Below are 26193 nucleotides of genomic sequence, written 5' to 3' on the forward strand. Positions count from 1 at the left end.
ACTACCTTGTCATGCTCAAGCACAAGCCTTAGAAGCCGGTATCAATATATCACATTTTATTGGGATTTGAAGAATACCAAAACAATGTCCTCTCTCAGAAGCACAAACCTCGCACGCACATTCACCATCACATCAAGATCAAGACAAGCTACTGGCACACACCACCAGTCATCACACCTACCTTAAGCGCCTTATTCACGTTGTCAAATAAGTGTGATCCCACACTTTTACGACCCGCTGGACTATCAAATTGCGGGGTTTCTCGCAATGTCCGCAGTTTTTTGTTTGTTATAACACCGCATTTCACCGTGCGCTCCCTTTAAAACAAAGTCCCAACGGGGGTCCATGGTAATACAACTCAAGAGGCTATGCTTGTAGGACACAATTTTGTGTTCAAGATTTAGATTTGTCCTACAATATGTGTTAAGTATTAAGTAACAGATATGTAGGTTGCTATTTCGGCGACATGGTCCTAAGCCTAGTACCAGATTGGTTCGTGGTATCTTCCTGGTCTGGAACCAGGAACTGTTTCCCGGGAAGAAACTTTGGTAACAACGCAACTGTTTGCTTACCTGACGCAATCCTTTTCCCAGGGAAGGATTAATAAGATCCAGCTAGTCTGTGTTTGTGATTGAATGCCTGCGAGCAGCTGGGATTAGGACACAATTTTTTGTTCAAGATTTAAATTTGCCCTACAATATGTGTTAAATATACATTAACAGATATATGGGTTGTTATTTCGGCAACATACTTCTATCGAAATAATGGCAGAAGAATAGCACTTCTTATTGTAATTCTTAAATACCACTTCTGCTATTGCTTGGATAGGCATCTTGCTGGAAAATCAACCCAACTGTGTCTCTATTCTCCAGATTTTTTCGAGGAATAAGGCTAATGCTACTGTCTTATCCACGATAAATGTGCAAGGAAGCTGTCTTTGTCCAAAATAGATGAGGCACTGTGGAACACTTGTAGCCAGTTTCTCAAGACACAACGTTTATTTTTGGCATAAATTGTACATTTTTGCGTATGATCGTATAATACAGTTTCTCAAAGCAAACATATGCAACTTACAACTACAATCCATGACACTGAAAAAGTGCACAAAAAATGTACAATCTATGACGCAAATATACACAAACAATCTTGCATGAGTTTCTCAAAGCCAACAACAAATGTACGACGGAGCTTAATTTTGATGGGTCCCTGACGAGTTTGGCAATGCAATCAACGCAAGCATTTGTGTCGTAGATTATAACACTGACCTTAGGACTGTTACTTATTGAAATACAAATTGCTGCAGTGGCAAGCCTAAACAGCATGCAACAGCTGCTTAAGGCATAACAGAGCATAAAGCTTGAGTGCGAGTAAGTAATAGTGAGTGTTCCTGTCTTTCCGGCAAGAAGCCTTGGGTAGGGCATGCCAAGACCAAGAGATAGGGCAAAACTGCCTGGTCAAGGAGCTTCCTTTGTAAGAACATCAAAATACATCACAATTGAGAGAAATTTGTGTGGCTGCCACAGTACTTGTTATGGATACCATACATTCCATGTCCATGCAAGTTTTATTCCAGACACTTTCAAGGTGAGATATAGGCAGCATCATTGCATGTAGTGCCTGCCCTAGTTGAAAACATTATGATGTGCAATAAATGCTAATGAAATAGTGCAGCATGACACAAGGGTTATACTCTATAATCAATTTTATTTGGATAACACAGCTGCATACATCTTGTGTATAACTATGCCATACGGCAGCAGCTAGCCTGCATAAAATCATATCAAAGAAACATACTCTCGATGATCAGTCTTATAGAGAGAACCTGTTCCCAATGACAAGTACAGCAGGCTGCTTATGATTGGATCCATGAATGGCCCCTTTTCAGTGCTCAAAAACGACAGCTCGTGATTACTTCACATGTTCCCTTAAGGTCTGAAGGCTAAGGTCTGACAGTCCCACCTTCAATGCCCAGGATATGCTTAGTATTCATAGGCATTATGCACTCACTATTCACATGATCTCGTCCACAATCGCTATGCAAAATAAAGCCTCCATGAGTGGGACATTTTAGGATGAACCTGAACACTGAAGGAGCTGATGAATGGAAGAAAGCTTCCTTCACCGAATTTATCAATTCTGGACAACATTGCCACCAAAACCAGCCCTCGTCCGGCACGCATCTTCACAAAACCACACTTGTCTTGTGTTGTCTTGGATTACGGCGCATAGCCTCCTGGGCTCAAGCGCCCGTTTCAGTTGTCTTCGTTGGGTCCCTTTTGTATTCAGATTTTGCTTGCAGCTTTCTTTTGGTATGCTGTGGAGACTAAGCATGGTAGAGGAGCATGGAAGATTTAGCCACGGGATGGATCCTGGTGCAAAGGATGTATTAGTATTCAGTAGTTAATAATGTCTCGAGCTAAAGATTGCGAGTCACTGTACCTACGTACAAGTAAACTACCCATTTGTACCAACAGGCCTGGTCTCCTCGATCACCTCGTTCGTTCCACACTCAAACAATAGCAGAAGATCTCGCAACTTCAGCGACACACGACTCGACATGAATCGCGGTGGCACGCACATTTGTTTGTCAGCACTCTGGCGCAGAATCTGCTCTCCATGCGTCGCATTTAAATATCTATATGTTGCTACCTTATCAATCAGTTCGCGTCTGCGTACGGTTCGCTCAGCCCGACGAGTTGGTCGCTGGTCTTTCATCGTTTTTCGCCTCGCTACGGGGTCTCCCCCGTTAATGCTAAACTACAAAGCAATATAAGGTTATAACAAAATAATAAAGATAGAAGCGAGCTCACACACACACATGACCACACACACACAAACCTACACACACGTACACACACACACACACACACGCACACGCACACACACACACACACACACACACACACACACACACACACACACACACACACACACACACACACACACACACACACACACACACACACACACACACACACACACACACACACACACACACGCACACACAGACTGAATTAATCACTGCTTTCATACCACCGTCCACCATACATGACCAAAAACCATGGCCTCAAGGACGCCCGCGTATTGGATGTCCCCCCCCCCCCACCAGTGTTACCCGCGGCTGGTTCGAATTCTGCTATGTATTTAACTGCCCTGGCTGTCGAGGACCTTGTTTTTTTTTCTCTCTCGGAATATTGAGGTCCCCGGGACGGCCACGGACGCCCGGAGACAGCCAAATACCGGCTTTGACCCGACTCCGCCTGGGGTCCTAGTCGGCAGTGAAATCATCCAAGTTTTCGGTATAAGAACACCGCGTTGACTAGGTTCTAGGGAGAATTTCCTATCAGGCTTCTTTCGCTCCGCAGTGTTTTTAGTTAGACTTTTGCGTCGAATGCCCTTGTGCAGTTTTCCGTCTTACGTGAATCTTCGTATCCGCGAAACTTGGTACATGCCAAGTTACAATGACTGGATGCATGATTGCACTGCGTGCCTCGTTTTACATTAATTTGTAAATGCAATTAATTGCATGACATTTACTCATGCACAGCATTTTTGCACATCTTTCGCCACGTCAAATTTCCTCGCATCGCCGATCAATGGCGCCGCGCTTCTCTCCGCGCGCATTTCTTCATATCGGCAAATATTCCTACCCCATTCCTTCGAACATGCCATTTTCACATCACCTCGTTATGAAAGCCTAATTTTTGACATCACATGTCGTCAAATGTGAAATTATTTGGTTCCAGTGGCTAAATGTGGGTAAGTCAGATAAAGCCTAGGATAGCTCACGCTGCATGCGCGGATCTCATCTTCACAGAGCTCTTGTGCCAAATGATATGTGTAATTATCTTTGCGAATTTGAGAACGATACACAGCTTGCGCGAACTTTGCATTACATGACTAATGCAAAGAACCATCGTGCTGACGGCAGACATGAGTGATGGCACCTGGAAAAATATCTGCAAATGTACCATCGTCATTAATTCATATGTTGTGGATGGTTGATAAACTGCTGTGTAATGTTTCTTCCATGGTGATTGATCGGCTTAACGTTTGGTCATTAACATAGAGGTAATGTGACAGCCGCACATGGACCGTCTCCATAAGCACAGCGCTCGACTGCGCTGACCGACTGGTCATTCGCTGCCGGGTGACCCGAAGTCAGTTTTGAACATGCGCCCCGTCGTTCGCTGTTTACACGGTTGATGATACTGTACAGAGGTCATTAGAGCGGCTCGCCAGCAGACTTCTTCGGCCGGCCGGCACTTCGGCCCGAGTGTTCAACGCCTTGTTGACAGCTCCTTAGTCAACCAGCTTCATAAGGTCACGCATAGGGACGGGGAATCAGCACATACACGAAGAAGTGATATATGGGCCCCGCTAGGCCCGAGACGTAGCATTCTGTCTATCTATTGGGTTTGCTCGATAATTCAAGTCGTGAGACACGGTCAAGGCAGCGCGAACTAGCGGGAAGCTCTGCAGTAAAAGCAGAGTCCGAAAGGGCAGTGCTATCCGCTCGTAGTCCCGAGACATCACGTGCGCGCGCTCTGTACCGTAGCCGTTGACTCATCCTATGTGGTGGAGAACTTCTTAAATGACGTCGTGGACCGCAATGCCGGTTTGTACCTGATAATAACCTTGAAATGTGGAAAACCTATGAGATCGAAGGGATGGCCATGAATTCAGGCAGGACCTAGGAATATTACTGGTACGCAGACCGAAGTAGAGAAGGCAAGCCTCCTCCGGGATGGAAGCCTCTTGATTAAAACCAAAAACCAGGACCAAACTGAAAAGCTTCTGAAGGCATCATCGCTGGTGAGAGAGGAGTGTGGGGTCTGCCGTGACCCCAAACTAAACATTAGCAAAGGCACTATACATGGCAATGACCTAGTGGACGTCTCTGAGGATGAGATCGTTCACTGGTTTAGAGCTTGGTGTGGTGGGAGCAAAGAGGTTTACGAAGAAGGTGGGAGGAAGGGTTGAGAATACCCCTACCATACTTCCCACATTTGGTGTACCAACTTGCCCCAAAACTGATCCACCAAGTAACATGGGTACTGTGTGTGCCGTTTGCCATGATTTGGAGTTCAATACGAGGTCACAAATATGCTCAAGTCTTGTGAGGCATAGTAATTGGTCATGTGTGGTGGACGGTGGTATGAAAGCAGTGATTGATTCAGTCTCTGTGTACGTGTGTGTGTGCGTGTGCGTGTGCGTGTGCGTGTGCGTGTGCTGTGCGTGTGCGTGTGTGTGTGTGTGTGTGTGTGTGTGTGTGTGTGTGTGTGTGTGTGTGTGCGTGTGTGTGTGTGTGTGTGTGTGTGTAGGTTTGTGTGTGTGGTCATGTGCGTGTGTGAGCTCGCTTCCATCTTTATTATTTTGCTATAACTTTATATTGCTTTGTAGTTTAGCATTAACGGGGGAGACCCCGTAGCGAGGCGAAAAACGATGAAAGACCAGCGACCAACTCGTCGGGCTGAGCGAACCGTACGCAGACGCGAACTGATTGATAAGGTAGCAATATATACATATTTAAATGCGACGCATGGAGGGCAGATTCTGCGCCAGAGTGCTGACAAACAATGTGTGTGCCACCGCGATTCATGTTGAGTCGTGTGTCGCTGAAGTTGCGAGATTTTCTGCTATTGTTTGAGTGTGGAACGAACGAGGTGATCGAGGAGACCAGGCCCGTATAAATGAGTAGTTTAATTGTACGTAGGTACAGTTACTCGTAATCTTTAGCTCGAGATATTACTAACTACTGAGTACTAATGCATCCTTTGCACCAGGATCCATCCCGTGGCTAAATCTTCCATGTTCCTCTACCATGCTCAGTCTCCACAGCATACCAAAAGAAAGCTGCAAGCAAAATCTGAATACAAAAGGGACGCAACGAAGACAACTGAAACGGACGCTTGAGCCCAGGAGGCTATGCGCCCTAATCCAAGACAACACAAGACAAGTGTGGTGTTGGGGAGATGCGCGCCGGACGTGCTGGTTTTGGTGGCGATGTTGTCCAAAATTGATAAATTCGGTGAAGGAAGCTCTGTTCCATTCATCAGTTCCTTCAGTGTTCAGGTTCATCCTAAAATGTCCCACTCATGGAGGCTTTATTTTGCATAGCGATTGTGGACGAGATCATGTGAATAGTGAGTGCATAATGCCTATGATTACTAAGCATATCCTGGGCATTGAAGGTGGGACTGTCAGACCTTAGCCTACAGACCTTAATGGAACATGTGAAGTGAACACGAGCTGTCACTGAGCACCGAAAAAGGGCCATTCATGGATCCAATCATGAGCAGCCTGCTGTACTTGTCATTGGAAACAGGCTCTCTCTACATTGACTGATCATTGAGAGTATGTTTCTATGATATGATTTTACGCAGGCTAGCTGCTGCCGTATGACATAGTAATACACAAGGTGTATGCAGCTGTGTTATCCAAATGAAATCAATTATAGGGTATAATCCTTCTGTCATGCTGCGCTATTTTATTAGCATTTACTGCGCATCATAATGTTTTCAACTAGGGTAGGCACTACAGGCAATGATGCTGCCCATATCTCACCTTGAAAGTGTCTGGAATACAACTTGCACGGACATAAAATGTATGGTATCCATAACAAGTATGGTGGCAGCCACACAAATTTCTCTTTATTGTGGTGTCTTTTGATGTTCTTGCAAAGGAAGGTCCTTGACCAGGCAGTTTTGCCCTATCTTTTGGTCTTGGCATGCCCTACCCAAGGCTTCTTGCCGGAAAGACAGGAACACTCACTATTACTTGCTCACACTCAAGCTTTATGTTCTGTTATGCCTTTAGCAGCTGTTGCATGCTGTTTAGGCTTGCCACTGCAGCAATTCGTCTTTCAAGAAGTAGCAGTCCTAAGGTCAGTGTTATAATCTACGACACAAATGCTTGCGTTGATTGCATTACCAAACTCATCGGGGACCCATCAAGATTAAGCTCTGTCGTACATTTGTTGTTGGCTTTGAGAACCTGATGCAAGATTGTTTGTGTATATTTGTGTCATAGATTGTACATTTTTTGTGTATTTTTTCAGTGTCCTAGATTCTAGTTGTAAGTTGTACATTTTTGCTTTGAGAGACTGGATTATACGATTACACGCAAAAATGTACAGTTGATGCCAAAAATATGCGAAGTTCTGTTTTGAGAAACTGGCTTCAAGTGTTCTGCAGTGTCTCATCTATTTTCGACAAAGACAGCTTCCTTACACATTTATCGTGGATGAGATAGTAGCATTAGCCTTATTCCTCGGATAAAAATTTGGAGAATAGAGACACAGTTGGGTTGATATTTCAGCAAGATGCCTATCCAAGCAATAGCAGAAGTGGTATTTAAGAATTACAATAAGAAGTGCTATTCTTCTGCCATTATTTCGATAGAAGTATGTTGCCGAAATAACAACCCATATATCTGTTAATGTATATTTAACACATATTGTAGGGCAAATTTAAATCTTGAACAAAAAATTGTGTCCTACAAGCATAGCCCCTTGGGCTGTATTACCATGAACCCCCGTTCGGACTTCGTTTTAATGGGAGCGCACGGTGAAATGCGGTGTTATAACCAAAAATCTGCGGAAATTGCGATCTGATCGCGCAAGACGTCATCACGCCTGTGGCACACCCGACTGAGTGGTGTCACCCGATGGGCCCAGTGCCGAAGCCGCCCACGGACCGAAGCCACGGCAAGACCTCCGTGCGCATGTGCGTGGATCTGACCAGACTCATTCTCTACGTTCGGCGTGGAGCGCGTCCAGTCACCACGCCTCACGATGTCGTCACCGGAATCGAGCAAGGGAGCCGGTACTTCACGAAGCTGGACGCGAAGTCAGGATACTTCCAGATTCCGATCGCAGAGGAAGACCAGGGCCTGACGCGTTTTATAACACCCTGGGGACGCTACAAGTTCAAACGCGCCGTCATGGGCCTCTGCACGTCCGGAAACGAGTATGGACGGCGAGGATACGCAGCACTGGCGGGCCTGCCGAAGACGAACAAGGTATTCGACGACATCCTGGCCTACGATAACGACTACTCGACCCACCTTCTGTACGTGACCCAGGTTCTTCATCGATGCGACAGCTATGGCATCATCCTGAACTCGGCGAAGGTGACGTTCGCCGCCCAGACGCTGGACTTCTGCGGCTACGTCATCAGTCCTGACGGCTACACAGCAGACCAGCGCAAGGCGCGGGCTATCGCTGGCTTCCCCGCTCCAGAGAACCTCACAGACTTAAGGAGCTTCATAGGACTGGCCAACCAGCTCAGAGCGTTTTCGACGGACACAGCCAGGACAGCCGAGCCTCTACGCGACCTGCTGAGGCCCCGGAACCAGTGGACATGGACATCAGTGCACCAGGTAGCGTTCGAAGCCGTCAAAGCAACGCCCGTCACCCCTCCCGTTCTGGCCTACTTCGACCCGTCACTGCCAACCGCAGTTCACACAGACGCATCACGACTCCGAGGCCTGGGCTACGCGCTGCTGCAGCGTCACGACCAGGAGTGGAAGCTGGTCCAGTGTGGCTCCAGATTCTTGTCTGAGGTCGAATCACGCTACGCTGTCGTGGAGCTCAAGATGCTGATGGTGAACTGGGCCGTGCGCACGTGTCACATCTATCCGGCTGGAATGACAGAGTTCAGCCTTGTCACCGACCACAGACCTCTGGTGCCCATCCCCAACACCAAGTCTCTGGCGGAGATAGAAAACCCCAGGCTCCAACAACTGTGAGAGAAGCTTATAGCATACACATTCACAGCCGCCAGGAAAGCTGGAAAGACTCATCAGCTCCCAGACGCGCTGTCTAGGTCACCAGTCGATCAGCCGAGCCCTGAAGACCAGAAAGCTGAACACGACGTGACGTACCAGACGCGCAGTGTCCTCCTGACACGCCTCACCGACGGCGACGAAGACGGAGCGGGATCTGCACCGTTCCAGGATGCTCTACTGAGGAAGGCCAAAGAAGCTGCCGGCGCGGACGAGGCATACCGGAAGGTGGCGGAGACCGTCATGCAAGGATTTCCCGACCACAAGGCAGACTCGTCATCCCGCACAGCCTGCGACGTGAAGTGCTCGAACGCCTTCATGACAGTCACCAAGGCGTCGACAGGACAAAGCAGCGCACCAGACAGTCGGTGTACTGGCCTAACATCGACCAGGACGTCCACAATGTCGTGACATCATGTCGCCACTGTCATGAGAGACTACCCAGCGTGCAGAAGGAGCCACTCATGACCGACCCCAAGCCGACGAGAGCCTTCCAGTCCGTGTCGGCGGACTTCTTCCACCACGCAGGAAAGACGTTCCTCGCGTACGCCGACAGGCTCTCTGGTTGGCCCATCGTCGTCTCCTGCAACAGAGAAGCGACGTCCCGGACCCTCGTCCGCTCTCTGCGTGAGATCTTCTCCTCCACAGGCGTGCCAAACGTCCTGAGAAGCGACGGAGGCCCACTGTTCACGGCGCACCACACCAGGGACTTCCGCGTGCGCTGGGGGGTCAGACACATGCTATCTAGTCCGCACTACCCCCAGTCGAATGGCCACGCGGAATCAGCAGCCAAGCTAGTCAAACGACTCCTGCAAAAGACGTCTGTGGCCGGCAACACGGACTCCGATGAGTTCGCCCGAGGCATCCTGGAGATCCGGAACACGCCCCGGGTGGACGGAGGCTCACCCGCCCAGATCCTCTACGGGCATCCAGTTCGGTCGGCAGTCCCCATGCACCATCGCGCTTCGACAAAGCTTGGTAGAGGGGTGCGAAGGACTGCGACCGGAAGGGGGAGAATGTGATAAGAGCGACGACTACAGCCTACGACAAAGGAGCAAAGCCACTGCACCCGATGCGAATCGGCACGAAAGTGAGTGTACAGGACAAGGAGACAGGACTCTGGGACAGAATGGGAGAAGTCATGGCCATCGGAAGAAGGAGGGATTACCTGGTAAAGTTCCCCAGCGGTCGCACCATGTGGCGAAACCGGCGGTTCATTCGTATGTACCGGCCTGTTTACGCCACATAGGGCGATTCGGCTCCCGCACGCAGTGACGTCACACCAAGACCAGCTCCAAAGAAGGTGCGATTTGCGGACCAACCCAGGACGGTGGCTCCGCGTCGAGGCAACCGTCAGCGGAGGGCCCCGGAGAGGCTAGAGGTCGACCCGAAGGTCAAGATCTACCTATCGACCCGGGGGAGGCGTGGTGTTCGTACTCGGGTTTAGTGACGTCACGTGTGGGCAGCCCATCCTGCCGTTCGATATGCCGATTACGGCAACCTTGTCTGTGAGTGTGAATGCGCCAAGTCGGCGCGGTGTGCGAGTGTCCGGAGAAGAATAGGTCGTTCGATTGGTTTAATGGTGTGTGCCAACGAACCAAGGACTTGACAAGCTCTTTCATCATCCGCGCGTACCCAAAACACCTGGTGAAATGATGCTTTAAACTTGGTTATATGGCTTAAAATACATGCTCCATATGTCTGTTTTTCGCGCCACGTTTTATCATTTATTTGCGCTCTGAGAAACTGCTGTTATTTGACCTATGTAGTTCACTTCATATATGTATCTTTGCTGACTTTACAGTCATCGCTTTGTCAGTCCGATACCTAAATGCGCGCGAGCCATACACCTTTCTAACTTTTCCAGCCCTTGCCTCTTGGCAGGGGTGGTATCAGGAGTCGAAATATCCACGCCGAAGGATTGTTCCAGTTTAAGTTTAAATGACCTGGTTGCCCCCAACTCCTTTCCTCCCTGGGCCGCCTCTGTGGTGCAGCTACGCCATCTGCAGCGAAGCATATGTGTTGCGAAAACGGCATTCTGTACAGGGAACTATATAGATGAAACAAACTTGCGCTCATTTATTTCATCTACACTTTTACTTTATGCGTAATATGCACGCTAAGAACCCCACATAAGTACCCGTTCTCTTTGCGCGTAGACGTATGGGCGCTTGTGTTTATTTACTTATTAACACTTTTACTTTATGCTTTATTTATTATATATTTATTTTTACTTTTTACTTTACACACAATTTGGTTAAGCTTTGCGGGAACTGGGAGAAGTTTACAGTTACTGTACCCGTTCTTAACTTCGGCTACCGATTCTAACGTATGCATATTGCACAGTGGGCGCGCACGCACATCTATATTTCCAGAACAGCGGCGTGGCAAGTGCGTCTGGAGGAGGTTCTGTAAACGGCCGCTGCAGTGCGGCGGGCGCCACTGAGGCCGGTCGGACGTGTCGCGGCGCCCGGCCGAACGGCGCTGTAAGGCCACTCGCCTTCGTTGGGTGGCAGAGGCAGGTTCTGCCGACCAGTAACACGACGGACGTGAAGCACTCGCGCCTGTTCGGCGGTGCGGCGACGGAACGCGGAGTCTCCGAGAGCCTACCGTGTGCGTGGGCCAGGATCACGGAGTGCGCCGAGGGGAGCGTGACGCGTCGCTGAGCCCGACGCACGCGAACACCTCTGGGAGTGCTCGTGACCAAGTAAGCTATCGCGATGGCGGATGCGGCAGAGAGTGGCAAGGCCAAGGAGAAGTCCGAGCAGAAGACGGAGGTGCTCTTCGAGGACGTGCTGGAGCGGTGTTGCGGCACCGGCCGCTGGCAAACGCTGCTCATCGGGTACTTGTCAGTCTTGTGGCTGCTCTTCCCCGCCTTTTCCATGTCCATGATGTTCGTCGGCGCCACGCCCAAGTTTAGATGCGCCGACGGCTTCGCCGCCAATGCCACTTTCGCCTCGCTGCCGTCCGATACGCCGCGCTGCCACGCGGCCAACTCGACGGCCGCCTGTCAGCGCTGGGCGTTCGACCCGTCCGTGTACGTGTCGACGGTGGTGACCGAGTGGACGCTGGTGTGCGGCCGCAAGCCGCTGCTCTCACTGCTGCAATCGTGGCTGATGATCGGCGCCCTGTTCGGCTCGGTGGTGAGCGGCCAGCTGGCCGATCGCTTCGGCCGGCGGCCCGTCTTTCTGCCGGCCATGCTGCTGCTGATCGCCTGCGCGTTCACCGTCGCGCTCGTCACCGACTACGCCAGCTTCGCGGCCGTGCGCTTCCTGACGGGCGTCGCCATGTCGGCCATGATCAGCAGCCAGTACGTGCTGATGATGGAGCTGTCCAGCAGCGAGCGGCGCGCCGCGATCGGTATCGTCTCAATCATGCCATTCGCCTTTGGCACCTGTCTCGTCGCGCTCGGCTCGTACCTAATCCGCACGAGATGGCTGCTCCAGCTGGCGTACGCCGTGCCGTGTCTTATCTTCCTGTTCAACTTCTGGCTGATGCCCGAGTCGCCCCGCTGGCTGGTGCTGCAGGGCCGGTTCCCGGAGGCGTGTGCCGTGCTGCGCCGGGGCGCGCGCTGGAACGGCCGTCGGGTGCTGCCAGAGGAGGAGGTGCTGCAGCTGATGGCGGAGGCGCGGAACAACATGCTGTCCCGCCAGACCACTACGAAGACCACCGACGGCCACAGTCCGCTGCAAATGATGCTGCAGCTGGTCCGGACGCCGCACATGCGCCGCCGAACACTCATCGCCGTCTTTCTCGGCTTCATCATCGCCGGTTCCTACTTCGGTATCTCGTTTGACACGACGCAACTGGCGGCGAGCCCGCATCTGGCGGCGGTGTTTATCGGTCTCGCCGGCATTCCCTCCAGCTTAGTGTTTCCCCTGCTGGACCGACTGGGACGGCGACCCTCGCTGATCCTCCTCCTCTGGCTGCAGGCCGCTGCCATGTTACTCACCTTCGTACAGAAGGACACCACGCTCTGGCTGGTGCTCGGCGTGGTCGCCAAGATCGGCCGAACTGATGCCCACCGAGGTCCGCTCGCTGGCGTGCGGCCTGCGGCAGCTGGCGGCGCGAGTGGGTGCCGCCCTCTCGCCGTTCGTGGTTGACTTGGTGAGTGAGCTGCACGAGAGCGCGCCGTCGGCCGTGTTCGCCGGCCTCGCCCTGCTGGGCGGCCTCGCCGGCCTGCTCCTGCCCGAGACCAACGGCCGCCCGATGCCGGAGACGGTGGCCGATGTAGATGGCCAGCCGGTGTCCGCCGCACCGACCGCCGAACGCACCCGCACCAATGAGGCGTGCCAGGGCGCTGACGATCCGTGAGCTGGCTGTAGCGGCGTCTCAGTGGGCGCACCCGCAGGGCGCTCTGATTACACATGTGACCATGACGTGTATGGGATATAATCCATGTCAGTGATTCTTCAAACGTACCTGGTTAGTTACCTAAACTAAGTTAGTAGGCAAGTTACATTTGAGTAAGTAAACGAAAAGAGATTTGGATTTATTCACCTATTGAACGTCGTGGCAGAATAATACAATTTAGTGCAGTCAGGAAGATGTGAAAACCTGGCCGAATGATGTCAAAACATACGGCAAATAGCCCAAAACAAAGCAGAGTATAGAAGACATATGAAGCTTGTTATCAGAATTCAAAATCGTGGAGTACGCATCAAAGATATTAAACTTGAAACACACCGACTAGGTAGTGGCGTTTGCGTAGGCCAGGTCCATCATCATGACTAGCTGAACCCTTTATGGCAAGAAACTGTGGGCTCCCTGGCAGGCAACAAATCAACCCGCATCAACGGAAGTAGTGTTATTACGAAAACACCATGCCTAGTATTTATAACCATTGGCGATATATTTTGTTCCCGACTCGTTCGATCCTGCCAAGAATTTGTAGTGCGCGAAGTGAACCTCTTAATGTCGCAGTTCTCTACAGCTAAGCGTGGTGTTCACATTGATGCGAGGTGGGCGCCATGAAAGGATGGAGCTTCACACTTAATTATGCAACACATGTGGCAAAAGTTTTGTGTTCCCGGACACAATTGTACACCTTTCCTAAACATGTCGCGTTTCCTTTCACGTGCTATAATTTTGGTTTATGCACTCATCCTGCCAAGAACTCCTTCGGAAAGGACCGTTTTAAGCAATCGTTCAGCCAATTTGAGCACCACTCACTCAAACTTGAGTGAGCACGATTCAACTGCCTGGCTGTCGAGGCCCTTCGTTTTTTTCTCTCGAAGTATTGAGGTCCCCGGGACGGCCACGGACGCCCGGAGACAGCCAAATACCGGCTTTGACCCGACTCCGCCTGGGGTCCGAGTCGGCAGTGGAATCATCCAAGTTTTCGGTATAAGAACACCGCGTTGACTAGGTTCTAGGGAGAATTTCCTATCGGGCTTCTTCGCTCCGCAGTGTTCTTAGTTAGACTTTTGCGTCGCATACCCTTGTGCAGTTTTCCGTCTTACGTAAATCTTCGTATCCGTGAAACTTGGTACATGCCAAGTTACAATGATTGTATGCATGATTGCATTGCCTGCCTCGTTTTACAGTAATTTGTATATGCAATTCATTGTGTGACATTTACTCATGCACAACATTTTTGCACATCTTCGCCACGTCAAATTTTCTCGCATCGCCGATCAATGGCGTCGCGCTTCTCTCCGCGCGCATTTCTTCATATCGACAAATATTCCTACCCCATTTTTCTCATCACCTCGTTATGAGCGCCTAATTTTTGACATCACATGTCGTCGAATATGAAATTATTTGGTTCCAGTGGCTAAATGTGGATAAGACAGATAAAGCGTAGGGTGGCTCACGCTGCATGCGCGGATCTCATCTTCACAGAGCTGTTGTGTCAAATTATATGTGTATGTATCTTTGCGAACTTGAGAACGATACACAGCTTGCGCGAACTTTGCATTACATGACTAATGCAAAGAACCAGCGAGCTGACGGAAGACATGAGTGATGGCATCTGGAAAAATATCTGCAAATGTACCATCGTCATTAATTCATCTGTTGTGGATGGTTGCTGAACAGCTTTGTAATGTTTCTTCCATGGTGATTGATCGGCTTAACGTTTGGTTATTAACATAGAGGTAATGTGACAGCCGCACATTGACCGTCTCCATAAGCACAGCGCTCGACTGCGCTGACCGACTGGTCATTCGCTGCCGGATGACCCGAAGTCAGCTTTGAACATGCGCTCCGTCGTTCGCTGTTTACACGGTTGATGATACTGTACAGAGATCATCATATCGGATTGCCGCCGGACGACGCTACAGGGGCGTACCCACGATGTTTGCAACACTTCGGCCCGAATGTTCAACGCCTTATTGACAGCTTCTTAGTAAGCCAGCTTCACAAGGTCACGTATAGGGACGGGGAATCAGCACATACATGAAGAAGTGATATATGGGCCCCGCTAAGTACGGGTCATGCAGCTGAGGGACATGACGGTGATGATGTTGGAGGGGAGGAGGGACAGGTTTACAAGCGTATTGACGTCCAAAAGGGAGCTTTCATCATTGGTATGGGATCTGACTTAAAAAAATCATCTTGAATATCGCTTCTCAAGACCTAAACCTTTCTCGTTTCTGAGCGCCCATGTTTTTGTTCATACGCTAGGCTCCAAATGTCCAGGCGCCCACAGATGGCCTTGCCATGATGGTGCTTATCGCTCCACGCGGCGTGCCTCTTGATAACCTTCTACTCGTTCATTTTGACATTTCATTAGCGGGAATTCTGAGGGTGCTGTTCGTTGTAAGGACGTCGCAGACTTTGTAGCCTGATCTACCGACCTTTTGCCAGCAAGTTCGACGTGGCTCGGTATCCAGATCAGCGCAGTGGGTTTTCAATGTTCTCAGCGCACAGAGTTTTCATGGGAACAGCGATAACAGCTTGGCCTGAGACGTAACATTCTGTCTGTCTATTGGGCTTGCTCGATAATTCAAGTCGTGAGACACGGTCAAGGCAGCGCGAACTAGGGGGAAGATCTGCAGTAAAAGCTGAGTTCGAAAGGGGAGTGCTGTCCGCCCATGGTCTCGAGACATCACGTGCGCGCGCCCTGCACCGTGCACCGTTGAGTCATCCTCGTGGAAATGAGCACAACGCCTGTGTACTGTACTACGAGCTTCTGAGCTTCCTGCTTGAACACGGCAGCGTGTGTAGAACCCGTGTGGAGCTAGCTGATTCATCTGTCGCATGCAGGTTGGACAGTTAGCCATGGCTCCGCAGATGAGCTACGGCGGTGCCGTATCTGGCACCGATTAATCCCAGCTGCTCGCAGGCATTCAATCACAAACACAGACTAGCTGGATCTTATTAATCCTTCCCTGGGAAAAGGATTGCGTCAGGTAAGCAAACAGTTGCGTTGTTACCAAAGTTTCTTCCCGGGAAACAGTTCCTGGTTCCAGACCAGGAAGATACCACGAACCAATCTGGTACTAGGCTTAGGACCATGTCGCCGAAAATAGCAACCTACATATCTGTTACTTAATACTTAACACATATTGTAGGACAAATCTAAATCTTGAACACAAAATTGTGTCCTACAAGCATAGCCTCTTGAGTTGTATTACCATGAACCCCCGTTGGGACTTTATTTTAAAAGGAGCTCACGGTGAAATGGGGTGTTATAAACCGAAAAACTGCGGAAAGTGCGAGAAAACCTGCAATTTGATAGTCCTGCGGGTCGTAAAAGTGGGTGATCACACTTATTTGAGAGTGTGAATAAAGCGCTTAAGGTGGGTGTGATGACTGGTGGTGTGTGCCAGTGGCTTGTATTGATCTTGAGGTGATGGTGAGTGCGCGTGCGAGGCTTGTGCTTCTGAGAGTGGACATTGTTTCGGTATTCTTTAAATCCCAATAAAATGTGATATATTGATACCGGCTTCTATCTTAAGGCTCGTGTTTGAGCATGACAAGGTAGTGATGTCGGCAAACTGAAAAAAACACCAGCACCCCTGCTGCAGGAGTGTTCAAAGGCAATTTGCTACTTCATTATGACCTTGCTAGCATTTTGAACCTATTAAGATATTACAGCATGTAACTAATCCATTGCACACCATCATATTAGCGATTCATCTGGGTAGTGCGGACAATCCAGCACTGCTCATAAATGCACATGGTTGGTACAAGCTCGCATGATGCTTCTTCCTAAACAAATATTGTATGCAAGCAAGCATTGCTCGTGAGTCCTCATTGTCATAGTCACTGCAATTTGCGTGAGGTGCTGGGTGCTGAGAGGGGTGGAGAAGCATTGCTGTTGGTTTTTTGGATAGCACGTGATAATTTTTCATCATGGGCCTTGTGTACACCAACAGCTTCATCACTTCCTTGCATTTTGATTATCTAACCATAACTACATGCACTTGTCACGTCTCCAGCGTTGTGCGAGGTGAGGTAGTAATACAAATGTTATTACCTGTGTGAATAATATTTTCGAGTGAAGCAGCATGATGACTGCAGTATGTCACATGTCTGTGGAAGCAAAAGATGTGTTTGCATCTTTGTCAAACCGTGGGAAAAGTGCTCGAAGTGGTGTGTTCTGTTTCATTGGTTACACGTCATATACGTACGTTATATATTGCGACATGAAGCGGACAAATTAAATGTTGTAATCTTATGTCGCCAGATTCAACCGATCCGTGAAAATGTAGGTTACTACGAGCTGTTTCTGGCTTGGAGAAAAGTGTCTCATTGTTTCCTGAATTTGGAGTTAACTTTAGTTCCCTGCAAGTAGTAGTGAAACGTGAGACGAAGTAGTGAAAGCAGCACTTTAAGACAAGCATTTTCCTTGTACATTGTCTACAACACGGACGCAGCAAAGACAAAAGATGGGTGCAAACCGGCGGAGGATCCGCGCGTTGTGGACGGTTTCCTGACATGGGTTGGGGAGGTCCCGTTTAAGGTTTGTTCACATAGTCTCACACTTCTATATCACATGCATTTGAAATCCGATTGGTTGATAGAGGAACCGAAAGAAAGCATTTAAACCGTTTAGATCAAGTGTATATCATGTTTTTTAATTAATGTTTTGTCTGAGATCTATGCTGGGATAGTATGATGCAGCCAAAGCTACCTAACTTTGCAGCTCAGTCATGACAGCAGGCTGTCATGCCAGCATAAATGGCAAACCGTGCCCATAGTGACTTAAATAAGATTTTTGTCTTGTTTTCCATCTAACAGGTGTGTGATTCCCAGCATAAGGAAATATTTGTGTCCCTTGCATGAGTATGCTTCAATTGTATGGTATGAATTGGACATTTGGCAACCCCCAGATTAAAACAGTATAATAAAATGATGGCAAATAATGACAAGTTAGTGGTGGTTAAATGTTTATAAGTGGAATGTTATTGAAATTGTATTTGCTGCAGAAAGCCATGTATTGTTGAGAGGAACTGGGCAAAGCCAATAGCTAAATATTGGTAAATGGGCTGTTATTCAAATTGTGTTTGCTGCTGAGACCCTTTTGTTGATATGAAGAGCTGGGCATGCAAAGTCAGCCAATAGCTGGTAAAATATTGGTCCACATGTGTGGCTGAAGGAAGCTAGCCCAAGCCAAATCTATTCTCAGACCCCTTCACTCAGTAATAATGCATACTAGTCATGAATAAGCACATAGTAAAGTATGAGGTTTTTGTCCCTTAGTCAGTCAACTTCGAATTGTTATGCAAGTGAAAAGCTTCTTAAAGTAAAAAGTTCCTAATAAATCTTGGAACATATGATGAGAACACAACTTAAAAGCACTCAAACATTAGAACTTTAAATATATCTGGTAACCACATGCAAGGTCAAAGTCTCAGTCAAAGTTTTGTATTTTGCTTGCAAAGCATATCATGCACAATCAGAGTTATCGCAAGAAAATGGTGAGTGCAACAATCAATCACTACAAAATATCTGGCAGTCTTATCCAGTCATACCTGACACATCATCACAGTCTATGATGTGTGCAAGCACATCACGTCAAATAATTGCTCACAGGTGGCAATATCTACAGCATAGTCCACATTGGGCCCACAATGCCTAGTTTTCACTCGCTCATTTTGGAACGAGTGCCACTGTGATCACATACAACACCGTATTTACTGCAAATGTTGTGTGCAGGAAGGGTGTGAATGCATACATGCAGGTGTAAGTGTGTGGTGTATGCATTTGTGGTCTGAAAGCATGTATTTGTGCGAAAGAATGCTTGCACATCTGCTTGAGTTGGGTATTGCGTGGTTCGTGCACTCACTTCCCACCATAATTTTGTGGTTTGAGGTTTCTGGCATGGCTGGCTATATAAACCCTATTCTTCTCCACTTGTGGTTAAAGCTATTCATCTCATTACATAATTCAGTGGAACAGCACTCTTTTTGTGCTTTAAATTTCAGCAGATCTAGGAAATGTCCTATTTGTGGTGATACATTCCTCACATGCACCTTATAAGCCGTGTTTGTCTATCTCAGGCAAGGTTACTTGTTTTATGATATAACCCCGCTTCCAAATTTGTTTTTGCAATCATGCAAATGCAGTTTTACTCCGCTCACGGACATAGTCTTTAATTTCATAAGCATGTGCTACATTACATAAATGTCGAGCAGGCAGACAGCAAAGTCACGAACCAGCAGGTGATAAAGGTTATGTTAGTCTGCAGGGTGAGCAATAAGGTTGATTAGAATAGAAAATTACTATATTGCTCTGAATGCATGGTGCAGGGTCCAACATTCGCTATGGTGTGAATGCCTTAATGCATGCAAAAATATACACAGAATGCATATGCATCATGCAATTGTTCCTGCAGCTTTCGTCATATGCCAGCACCCTTGTGTGTTTCCAGGGAAACAGATGAAAATGTGGAGGCTCCTGTCAGGCGGCTGGGGGTTTTGGGTTCGCATGCTTGCGCTGCTCTGGTTCCTGATCGTCGCGGGGCTCGTCATCAGCCGACTTTCTCAGCGTACATGCAGCAAACGGCTGTTCCCCCATCGTGACGACCTGGAGTCATCTGCGCAGGGTACAACTGCTCTTGGAGACTGTCCGAGAAAGGTGTATGCTTGCATGGCTTTATCTTACTTCCAGGATTTTTCCTGATTTTGGGGATTTTCTGAAACGTGTCAATGGACGTGCGGGCCGGTTCGCTGCGTATGTTATCCTCACACTGATGTACGGGTTGAGATGTGTGCTGAATGATCGGATGTGGATTTGCGGACCTTTCAGGTGTTGTGCTGGAAGACCCATCTTTATACCAGGGTGCTCTTGAGACTCAGAATATCCAGTTCGGTAGGGATCTAGTTTGTTTTGCATCTCAACGTGGCCTACGGAGACCCGTAGACAGGCCGCCTGTGCGCAGGGCTTATTTCCCACCTGCCGCGAGCGCACGCGCAGCACCCACGGCTCAGCTGCGGCGTCCTGCCCCCAGAGGCTGGGCTGGTGCTGGACATGCTGCAGCTGCGCTATTGGCTGTGCTACGGCAGTCTGTGGGGCCAGTTACACGAGCGGCGCAACCCGGCCTGGGAGTCGGACGTCGAGCTGTGCGTGCTGCGGGAGCAGGCCACCGACGACCGCCAGGACAGGTCAGTGCTCACGGACCCGCCGCCGCCGCCGCCGGCCGACCACAGGGGACCGCAGAGGGCCGTGGTTAGCGAGCTGACTCAGGCGCTGCTCCCGTGGATGGTCAGGCGGGGCCCACAGGCCGGCAGAAGGACAAGGCGCAGAGTGGTCCGGAGGTGGACGAGTTCGTGTGTTCGCCCGAGACTGCGTGCCGCTTTCATGTGTTCGCCTGCGCCTCTGTACCGCCCGCTGCCGCTCTGTGCCTCTGTGTCGTGTGTGCTGCTAGTGTGTTACGTGCTGTGTTATTGCTTGAACCCTCCGCGTGAGCTGCGCTGACCGTGCGCTACCTCCTCCCTCGGCTGCTGGAGCCTGCGACTCATCGCGGCGCCGTTGCAGCCTGGTGACGCAGCTGGAGGCGGCCGGCTTCACGGCCGAGCTGGACGCGCGGCGGGGCCTGCTGGACGTCTACAGGTCGGACGGCACGCCCGGACTCGTGCAGCTCATCTTCTTCGCGCCCGACTCTGTGAACAAGGTAGCCGTGCCGACCCCGGCCGCCCCGGTGCGCTCTTTAATCCCAGCGACGCTGGGCCTATCTGTTGATGCGTTTGAAAACGGACTCCCTTTTGATTACCGAAAGTCGTCCGCGACAGTGAGAGGCGTGTGAGAGACGTGTGAGACGCGGCGCGTGAGAGCCCCGACGCCTTCGCCTCTCGCCAGATGTACCGGCGGGACGGCTGGCTGCACCGCTCGCTGGGCGCCGACTGCACGGCGGAACCAGAGCTTCACTGCTTCCCCGCCCGACTGGTGGCGGCGCCACTGAAGCGTCGCGCCTTCGGTCATTACGAGATGCCCGTGCCTTGGGTGGGCTTCGAGCTGCAGAAGTACCTGTACCCGGATTCCTGGTATCGGGATTATGCGCCCAGCTGCTGACGCGGACGGCAGCGTGGTGACTTAAGGTGGTGGAGTGAATTGGAGGGGATTACAATGTAAATGGCATGTGGAGAGATGCGGGCGCGGGACAAGGTGGAGGATCTGGGGGGTTGGGGGGGGGGACAGATATGCTGACCGATGTCATTGCATGAAGTCACTTGTGATCAGACAAGTACGTGTTTTTATGCAAGACTGAGTGATCATGTGCCCCCATGAGCTAGTCGTCGACGTGCCTCTCCTCTGCCGCCTGGGCCGTCTTCCGGCACGTGCGGCACGCGTTTGGCACCGTGAAATCGCGTTGAACGTGACCCACCTGAGGCTGAAGTGCGCCACCCTCCGTTCCGTCGTCCAGTCGTTTGGTCCGTTTGTTCCCGTGTTTCACCCCTTACTACTTAAGTGATATATGTATATGGCCGGTGCTGCATAAATGACATATGCCTAAATCCCATGCAAGCAGCCTTTGTCCTGGTGTTTAAGCACATCTTCCGCGTGTCGAGAGATGCGTAATGTGTGGGGGTTGTCGTACAACGTTTTGTGGGGGTATTCATATAACAAATGCGTTTGGTAGTATTTTTATCTTCACGCAAAAGTGCTGCGCCTTGGATTTCATGAGCCTGTGTTTTGGGCCGCCGATGCAGCTAACTTGTCTGGGCTTTCTCACACTGTCGTGTTGCGCGGTAATTAGAGGGTCATACGTGTGCCGGACCACAGTGTGGCTCACCACTGAACAACAGTCTTCGTGCATATACCGTTGTACTTCCTTTGTCGGTGCCTCAACATGCGCGCGCTGTGTGTGTGTGTGTGTGTGTGTGGTGTGTGTGCGTGTGCGTGCGTGTGCGTGTGCGTGCGTGTGCGTGTGCGTGTGCGTGTGCGTGTGCGTGTGCGTGTGTGTGTGTGTGTGTGCGTGTGTATGTGTAGAAGGGGGTTCCACTTTCCACTGCGTATTTTAAAACTGTGTGGGCCACGTGGTCAGGCCACACCTCTGGCTGTCTTTCCGGTGCCATTCCTGGTCCGTGCGTGGACAAGACACACGTCATAAATGCCGCTGCTGAGCGGCGCGGCGCTCCTCGGCGGGTGCGCCGCGCCCCGCCGGAGCGAGGTCTCGCTGGGCTAGAGCGGAGACGGCTCCCACCTGTGTGCCATGCCGGACGTTCGGGTGTAGTAAGCGGCTGGTGATTCGTTGTACCCCGCTACAGTCAATGACCAGGCGTGTCATAGCCGCCATGAAGTAATTGGAACATGACTGCGCGCACATCGTGGCACATGCCAGTCAGCGCACGTGCGGCCGCCATTGTTCATATTGTCCTCATCACGTCGTTGTCGGCGTGCATCACGACGCTCAGACGATGGCAAAGTTGAATGGAACTTGATCCGGTACCGAAGGAGTGAACACTGCCATTGACAGAAAGACATCATCCACAAGGACCAATTGACTCCCATAATCCAACGTACAAAAGGAAGAAGCCGCGTTTTCAAACAATACCACATGCCTACTCGTCTGCTGCGGCAGAAACGCTCCTGTTTTTCTAGGTTGCAGGTCCCATTGTGTTACCCGTGTGTTTTGCGTATTATCATTGCTATTATTTTAATAAGGGTAGTACCTTTTGAAGGGCCATTTCGAATTATGATCGTCGTTTTACCCACGCAACCTTGGACGTAGTGGTGACTTCGGGGAGGATGTTCCAGTTCTGGGTGAGAGGTGACATCACATCTCGTGGGACTCATTCCGGCGGCAGGACCAGGGAATGATAAACGGTTCTTGACCCGGCGAAGTTTTGGTCACGTTTCTGACGCACTCCGAGAGAACGATGCGTTGCCAAATGCGATTAGTCTGTCTGTGTAAGAAAGAGACGCGCAGCTGATTACGGCGTCAAATCTGGGAAGCCATTTCAAACAAATATACAATACTTGTCGCTCGAGCAACCCTTAATGAAGTGATAAGCTAAGGACCGCTGTATAGAGAGATTACTGTTTGTGTGGTCTCCCGTAGAACAGACCACGATGTTACATCCTGACGCTGTCCTGCAGCCATATCGTCTGTCCTGTGTTGCTTAATGTCTGCGCGCGCCCCGGTGTGCCTCTGCCGTCACTGGGACAGAGTGCGTCCTGCCGGGACCCCTGCCTGCCGTGGGGCTGTGATACCAGCCAGGGAGCTCAGTGGTGTAGCAAAGACAGCTTTTGTGCCTCATGTGGACTTCCTGTTGAGTGGATGTTCTCTGTCAATGCGCCGTTCTGTGTACGTTTTGTGTGACAGAGATCAATGGGTGGGCAGCACATTGTCGCGATTTTACAGCAGTCACGTTTAATTATCGTTCAGGGAGAGAGCGTCCATGTCGGCATTTGTATGAAGACTGATCGCTCAGATAAGATTACTTATATTCCATTGTGTGATATTCTATTTTACATGTGCTGAGTACTGTGCGACCCAGCTGGCACATGCTCACATTTCTCTGACGAGATTGACTGCTGTTCCGCGTGGAGCCTCCTGTGGAGCCGCAAACAGTCCATAATCGCCATAATCACGAGCTATGCGTATGCAATGCCGATGCGTATGTTCTCAGCTCTCCGAACGAACCATCCGTGCTTCCTCTATGTGGCTGCCCTGACAGCCTCCAATACAGAAGCCCTCTGACGTAGAGTTTCCTGAGTGCCGCGGCTGTCTCCGCCGGAGAGAAACACGGGTCGGCTGCTCGCCAACTCGCATGGAATACCCACCATTTTCGGGTGGATTGAACGGTGTGTGACAGGTTAACAATGAGCTAAAACATGAAGGAAACTTACATTCCTATTTTCAAACTGTTTGAGGTTACTAGGTATGTTTGTATGTGTTTTAGTCACCGCAGTCTGTCCCCCCGGTAAGTCCGGGTCCAAATCCGATTAATCTGTAAAATGAATCAGTTCGCTCCAGCCCTAGTGCCAAAAGGCATGAACCTGGGCCTCTGTCGGCACTGCATCTCGCCGTTTGCGCAATGCAACTGTTTGCACCGCGACGGGCTTGCCCAATATATCAGCCGCCCGCATCACGACGTCTCGCGGGCTGCGCAGTCACTGGGATGTGTCCCTGACGTGCATCATGACGTAGCTGTCCGATGGCATGTATGCCAATCGCGCTGATGAATCCCTTGGCCGGCAGCTGGCGCCAGGGGCTGGTGATCGGCACCTGGGAAACTGCATAAGCATGAGAGGTGTAGCAGTGTCTCGGACAAATGCTTCTTACGCGACGCGTTCAACGCAGCATACAATGTGCGAAACTCAGAGGCATTCGAGCGGAGACGTCTGGACCCACAAACGTATATGGGGTTCTGCCTATGCGATGCCGGCAAAACAGAATAGAGTCTGAGGGTCGAAAATCGCACGTCTGATAGAGGAGCTTGGCCACTGACCATGAGGCCAAAATTCGCCCCGTCGCAACACATTACATTGCGGGTTCGACCTCAGTGCTGGAATAAATCTACGAACCCCCGGATTAGCCGTGGAAACACTGGGGACGATCAGCGGTACTCGCAAATGTAGCATCCATCGCAACCGTACGCGCCAATAGACACCACTCACGGCCGTGGTGCCGCGCCGAAGTCATCTAACAGAATAATACAAACGATGACAACATATCTGTTGTTCTGCACCTGTTGGAACCGACCAACTTAACCGCAGAATTTTGGCGGGGAACCGCAAGACAAAAGTTTTCGGCTTCGGCCCGGCCCTTCACGCTGAACATCGCTGCGTGCCCCCTCTGACCAGCACCGGTGCTGCACACCGGCTACCACGTCACCGGGGGGGGGGGGGGGGGGGGGAGGTATGACGCGGCGCGTACTCCATCCGCGACAGACGGTCCATGGGAAGTCGACCGCGCTGGCGGCCGTTGCTTCGAGTCAATTAGGCCGGTGCATCCGAGGCCGCTGGCGCCACCACCTGGGGTCATCGGACTGCTGGCTCAGCTGAGTACTGGGCGGGTGGGGACCTATAGACGTAATGATCTGAGTGCCGTGTCCACATGCGACGGCCTAGTCGTGCCTGAGTGTTCATGCTCCGTCGAAGTCCTGGTCGAATTAGAAATCAACGGCAGGAAGAAACCAGAAAAACAAGAGATAAATCACAATACCAGCGGTTAATGACCGTCATTTTACACAGTGTTAAACTGCACGCTGATAGATCAAGCGCAGTACACGTTTTCCCAAACACCCGTGGACCACAGGATCTTTGACCATCACCGAGGAGAAGGCAGGGGGACGCCTCCCTTCGCTTGACCGGACTCGTGCAATCACACATGTGTGTTGGCACGAGTCGCGGTGACGTAACGCCCCTTTACGACACTGGTTCGTGGGCTCACCAGAGAAAGTCCTGTGATAGATTACGGCAGATTGTTTCACGCAAAGACAGTGGCGTGGCGTTGCGAAAAGGTGATCACATACTGTCATGTACTACCCCAGTGTACTGTGGTCACGTACTCCATTTGCCCCAGTGCATCCCAGTGGCTGCCCTGTCCAGTACTTACCCCAGTACCCAGTGTACCTAGAGACACGGTCGTTTCGTCCATCTGTTCCAGTAACGACCAGCTCTCTTCAGCCACAAACGCGGGCAACTCTATTATCACCGCATCACACCCTCTCGCGGTAAGCATCCAGTGGCGGAACGCACGCAGGCGCGCCGCCCCAGCGCGTCCAGCTGCAAGAGAAACCGCGCCCTTCCTCTCCCCCTTGCCCGCTCTTCCCGTGAAGCACCGTGTGCAGCCAAGCATTAAAATGGTGTCAGCCAGACGCCGCGCGGTTGGCGCCTGTCGCCGAGCCATTTTCACTTTCCAGCTGAGCATCCAACGGCCGGCGGCCGGTGGGGCGGCCGAGCCTCCTCCAGCGCCTCCGCTGGCGCTCGCTCGCGCGCGGCGCGACGCGCGTCGGGGCGGGTGGCGGCGCGCTCCTCTGGCAGGAAGGACAGAGCCCGACGGCTGCG

The 26193-nt window shown here is 50.8% G+C and overlaps 2 protein-coding genes across 4 annotated transcripts; both read left to right on the plus strand.

The window, feature by feature from the left end:
• Positions 1–11507: 11507 nt before the first annotated feature.
• On the plus strand, positions 11508–13101 carry LOC119102947 (organic cation transporter-like protein). Its single transcript, XM_037226396.1, has 4 exons — positions 11508–11941; positions 12041–12329; positions 12390–12830; positions 12982–13101. Exons 1-4 carry the CDS (start codon positions 11508–11510, stop codon positions 13099–13101), a joined length of 1284 nt encoding a protein of 427 aa, XP_037082291.1.
• Positions 13102–17534: 4433 nt separating this feature from the next.
• LOC119103622 (uncharacterized) lies at positions 17535–21331 on the plus strand. 3 transcript variants are annotated; one of them, XM_037227218.1, is made up of 5 exons: positions 17666–17698; positions 19610–19815; positions 20189–20342; positions 20716–20851; positions 21037–21331. In XM_037227218.1, exons 3-5 carry the CDS (start codon positions 20209–20211, stop codon positions 21247–21249), a joined length of 483 nt encoding a protein of 160 aa, XP_037083113.1. In that variant the 5' UTR covers positions 17666–17698; positions 19610–19815; positions 20189–20208; the 3' UTR covers positions 21250–21331. The 3 variants fall into 3 exon arrangements, with proteins under 3 accessions (XP_037083115.1, XP_037083113.1, XP_037083112.1); XM_037227217.1 differs by having other exon boundaries at positions 19610–19783; XM_037227220.1 differs by lacking the exon at positions 19610–19815 and having other exon boundaries at positions 17535–17698.
• Positions 21332–26193: the final 4862 nt, after the last annotated feature.

The sequence above is a fragment of the Pollicipes pollicipes genome, unplaced genomic scaffold (assembly GCF_011947565.3).
Source record: "Pollicipes pollicipes isolate AB1234 unplaced genomic scaffold, Ppol_2.1 Scaffold_5724;HRSCAF=6776_pilon_pilon_pilon, whole genome shotgun sequence".
In the NCBI taxonomy this organism is placed as follows: Eukaryota; Metazoa; Arthropoda; class Thecostraca; order Pollicipedomorpha; family Pollicipedidae; genus Pollicipes; species Pollicipes pollicipes.